The sequence below is a fragment of the Teleopsis dalmanni genome, chromosome 1 (genome assembly GCF_002237135.1).
Source record: "Teleopsis dalmanni isolate 2A chromosome 1, ASM223713v2, whole genome shotgun sequence".
In the NCBI taxonomy this organism is placed as follows: Eukaryota; Metazoa; Arthropoda; class Insecta; order Diptera; family Diopsidae; genus Teleopsis; species Teleopsis dalmanni.
Window position 1 is genome coordinate 37,791,072 of NC_051846.1, and position 5,402 is coordinate 37,796,473.

A 5,402-nucleotide genomic window follows, 5' to 3' on the forward strand; every position below is an offset into this window, starting at 1 on the left:
AACCGACAGATAAGATTGATCACAAACCTTCTGACGTTGTTATTCCAAAACCACTTGATGTAACAAAACCAGTTACACAAGATGTGTTTGATGATGAATCTTCTGACGATGAGTTTGGTCTTCACAAGAAAAAGATTCCTGAAATGAAACCAAAACTACAAGATACAAAGGACGATGTTTTGTCCAAACCACTAACTGAACCCAAACCGACAGACAAGATTGATCAAAAGCCTTCTGACGTTGTCATTCCAAAACCACTTGATGTAACAAAACCAGTTACAAAAGACGTATTTGACGATGAATTTTCTGATGATGAGTTTTGTCTTCATAAGATAAAGATTCCTGAAATGAAACCAAAACCACAAGATACAAAGGACGATGTTTTACCCAAAACACTTTCTGAACCTAAACCGACAGACAAGATTGATCAAAAACCTTCTGCCATTGTCATTCCAAAACCACTTGATGTAACAAAACCAGTTACAAAAGATGTATTTGACGATGAATCTTCTGATGATGAGTTTGGTCTTCATAAGGAAAAGATTCCTGAAATGAAACCAAAAGCACAAGATACAAAGGACGATGTTTTGTCTAAACCACTCACTGAACCCAAACCGACAGATAAGATTGATCACAAACCTTCTGACGTTGTTATTCCAAAACCACTTGATATAACAAAACCAGTTACAAAAGATGTATTTGACGATGAATCTTCGGACTATGTTTTGCCCAAAACACTTTCTGAACCCAATCCGACAGATAAAATTGATCACAAACCTTCTGACGTTGTCATTCCAAAACCACTTGATGTAACAAAACCAGTTACGAAAGATGTATTTGACGATGAATCTTCTGATGATGAGTTTGGTCTTCATAAGGACAAGATTCCTGAACTGAAACCAAAACCACAAGATACAAAGGACGATGTTTTGTCCAAACCACTCACTGAACCCAAACCGACAGATAAGATTGATCACAAACCTGACGTTGTTATTCCAAAACCACTTGATGTAACAAAACCAGTTACAAAAGATGTATTTGACGATGAATCTTCTGACGATGAGTTTGGTCTTCATAAGGAAAAGATTCCTGAACTGAAACCAAAACCACAAGAAACAAAGGACGAAGTTTTGTCCAAACCACTCACTGAACCCAAATCGACAGATAAGATTGATCACAAACCTTCTGACGTTGTCATTCCAAAACCACTTGATATAACAAAACCAGTTACAAAAGATGTATTTGACGATGAATCTTCTGACGATGAGTTTGGTCTTCATAAGGAAAAGATTCCTGAACTGAAACCAAAACCACAAGATACAAAGGACGGTGTTTTGTCTAAACCACTCACTGAACCCAAACCGACAGATAAGATTGATCACAAACCTTCTGACGTTGTCATTCCGAAACCACTTGATATAACAAATCCAGTTACAAAAGATGTATTTGACGATGAATCTTCTGACGATGAGTTTGGTCTTCATAAGAACAAGATTCCTGAACTGAAACCAAAACCACAAGATACAAAGGACGATGTTTTGTCCAAACCACTCACTGAACCCAAACCGACAGATAAGATTGATCACAAACCTGACGTTGCTATTCCAAAACCACTTGATGTAACAAAACCAGTTACAAAAGATGTATTTGACGATGAATTTTCTGATGATGAGTTTGGTCTTCATAAGGAAAAGATTCCTGAACTGAAACCAAAACCACAAGATACAAAGGACGATGTTTTACCCAAAACACTCACTGAACCCAAACCGACAGACAAGATTGATCAAAAACCTTCTGCCATTGTCATTCCAAAACCACTTGATATAACAAAACCAGTTACAAAAGATGTATTTGACGATGAATCTTCTGACGATGAGTTTGATCTTCATAAGGAAAAGATTCCTGAAATGAAACCAAAACCACTAGATATAAAGGACGATATTTTGTCCAAACCACTCACTGAACCCAAACCGACAGATAAGATTGATCAAAAACCTTCTGATGTTGTTATTCCAAACCCACTTGATGTAACAAAACCAGTTACAAAAGATGTATTTGATGATGAATCTTCTGACGATGAGTTTGGTCTTCATAAGGAAAAGTTTCCTGAACTGAAACCAAAACCACAAGATACAAAGGACGATGTTTTACCCAAAACACTTTCTGAACCCAAACCGACAGACAAGATTGATCACAAACCTTCTGACGTTGTTATTCCAAAACCACTTGATATAACAAAACCAGTTACAAAAGATATATTTGATGATGAATCTTCTGACGATGAGTTTGGTCTTTATAAGAAAAAGATTCCTGAACTGAAACCAAAACTACAAGATACAAAGGACGATGTTTTGTCTAAACCACTCACTGAACCCAAACCGACTGACAAGATTGATCAAAAACCTTCTGATGTTGTTATTCCAAAACCACTTGATATAACAAAACCAGTTACAAAAGATGTAATTGACGATGAATCTTCTGACGATGAGGTTGGTCTTCATAAGAAAAAGATTCCTGAAATGAAACCAAAACCACAAGATACAAAGGACGATGTTTTACCCAAAACACTTTCTGAACCCAAACCGACAGACAAGATTGATCAAAAACCTTCTGATGTTGTCATTCCAAAACCACTTGATGTAACAAAACCAGTTACAAAAGATGTGTTTGACGATGAATCTTCTGACGATGAGTTTGGTCTTCATAAGGAAAAGTTTCCTGAACTGAAACCAAAACCACAAGATACAAAGGACGATGTTTTACCCAAAACACTTTCTGAACCCAAACCGACAGACAAGATTGATCACAAACCTTCTGACGTTGTTATTCCAAAACCACTTGATATAACAAAACCAGTTACAAAAGATATATTTGATGATGAATCTTCTGACGATGAGTTTGGTCTTTATAAGAAAAAGATTCCTGAACTGAAACCAAAACTACAAGATACAAAGGACGATGTTTTGTCTAAACCACTCACTGAACCCAAACCGACTGACAAGATTGATCAAAAACCTTCTGCCATTGTCATTCCAACCACTTGATATAACAAACCAGTTACAAAAGATGTATTTGACGATGAATCTTCTGACGATGAGTTTGGTCTTCATAAGAAAAAGATTCCTGAAGTGAAACCAAAACCACAAGATACAAAGGACGATGTTTTACCCAAACCACTCACTGAACCCAAACCGACAGACAAGATTGATCAAAAACTTTCTGCCATTGTCGTTCCAAAACCACTTGATATAACAAAACCAGTTACAAAAGATATATTAGACGATGAATCTTCTGACGATGAGTTTGGTCTTCATAAGGACAAGATTCCTGAAATGAAACCAAAACCACAAGATACAAAGGACGATGTTTTACCCAAAACACTTTCTGAACCCAAATCGACAGATAAGATTGATCAAAAACCTTCTGACGTTTTTATTCCAAAACCACTTGATGTAACAAAACCAGTTGCAAGAGATGTATTTGACGATGAATCTTCTGACGATGAGTTTGGTCTTCATAAGGACAAGATTCCTGAACTGAAACCAAAATCACAAGATACAAAGGACGATGTTTTGTCCAAACCACTCACTGAACCCAAACCGACAGATAAGATTGATCCCAAATCCTCTGCCATTGTCATTCCAAAACCACTTGATATAACAAAACCAGTTACAAAAGATGTATTTGACGATGAATCTTCTGAGGATGAGTTTGGTCTTTATAAGGAAAAGATTCCTGAAATGAAACCAAAACCACAAGATACAAAGGACGATGTTTTACCCAAACCACTCACTGAACCCAAACCGACAGATAAGATTGATCAAAAACCTTCTGACGTTGTTATTCCAAAACCACTTGATGTAACAAAACCAGTTACAAAAGATGTATTTGACGATGAATCTTCTGACGATGAGTTTGGTCTTCATAAGGAAAAGATTCCTGAACTGAAACCAAAATCACAAGATACAAAGGATGATGTTTTGTCCAAACCACTCACTGAACCCAAGCCGACAGATAAGATTGATCAAAAACCTTCTGACGTTGTTATTCTAAAACCACTTGATGTAACAAAACCAGTTACAAAAGATGTATCTGACGATGAATCTTCTGACGATGAGTTTGGTCTTCATAAGGACAAGATTCCTGAAATGAAACCAAAATCACAAGGAACAAAGGACGATGTTTTGTCCAAACCACTCACTGAACCCAAACCGACAGATAAGATTGATCAAAAACCTTCTGCCATTGTCATTCCAAAACCACTTGGTATAACAAAACCAGTTACAAAAGATGTATTTGACGATGAATCTTCTGACGATGAGTTTGGTCTTTATAAGGAAAAGATTCCTGAACTGAAACCAAAACCACAAGATACAAAGGACGATGTTTTGTCCAAACCACTCACTGAACACCCAAACCGACAGATAAGATTGATCACAAACCTTCTGACGTTGTTATTCCAAAACCACTTGATGTAACAAAACCAGTTACAAAAGATGTATTTAACGATGAATCTTCTGACGATGAGTTTGGTCTTTATAAGGAAAAGATTCCTGAACTGAAACCAAAACCACAAGATACAAAGGACGATGTTTTACCCAAAACACTCACTGAACCCAAACCGACAGATAGATGATCCAAACTTTCTACCATGTCATTCCATAAACCACTTGATATAAACAAACCAGTTACAAAAGATGTATTTGACGATGAATCTTCTGACGATGAGTTTGGTCTTCATAAGGAAAAGATTTCTGAAATGAAACCAAAACCACAAGATACAAAGGACGATGTTTTACCCAAAACACTCACTGAACCCAAACCGACAGACAAGATTGATCAAAAACCTTCTGCCATTGTTATTCCAAAACTACTTGATATAACAAAACCAGTTACAAAAGATGTATTTGACGATGAATCTTCTGACGATGAGTTTGGTCTTCATAAGGACACGATTCCTGAACTGAAACCAAAACCACAAGATACAAAGGACGATGTTTTACCCAAAACACTCACTGAACCCAAACCGACAGACAACATTGATCAAAAACCTTTTGCCATTGTCATTCCAAAACCACTTGGTATAACAAAACCAGTTACAAAAGATGTATTTGACGATGAATCTTCTGACGATGAGTTTGGTCTTCATAAGGAAAAGATTCCTGAACTGAAACCAAAACCACAAGATACAAAGGACGATGGTTTGTCCAAACCACTCGCTGAACCCAAACCGACAGATAAGATTGATCCCAAACCCTCTGCCATTGTCATTCCAAAACCACTTGATATAACAAAACCAGTTACAAAAGATGTATTTGACGATGAATCTTCTGAGGATGAGTTTGGTCTTTATAAGGAAAAGATTCCTGAACTGAAACCAAAACCACAAGATACAAAGGACG

The 5,402-nt window shown here is 36.8% G+C and overlaps 1 protein-coding gene across 1 annotated transcript in view; it reads left to right on the top strand.

The window, feature by feature from the left end:
• Positions 1 to 4,651: 4,651 nt before the first annotated feature.
• LOC119679748 (proteoglycan 4-like) overlaps positions 4,652 to 5,402 on the top strand; it is a 1,297-nt gene continuing 546 nt past the window's right edge. The window contains exon 1 of the mRNA XM_038092265.1: positions 4,652 to 5,345. Within this exon, the coding sequence (XP_037948193.1) occupies positions 4,652 to 5,345 (694 nt within the window). The remainder of the gene's footprint in view (positions 5,346 to 5,402) is intronic.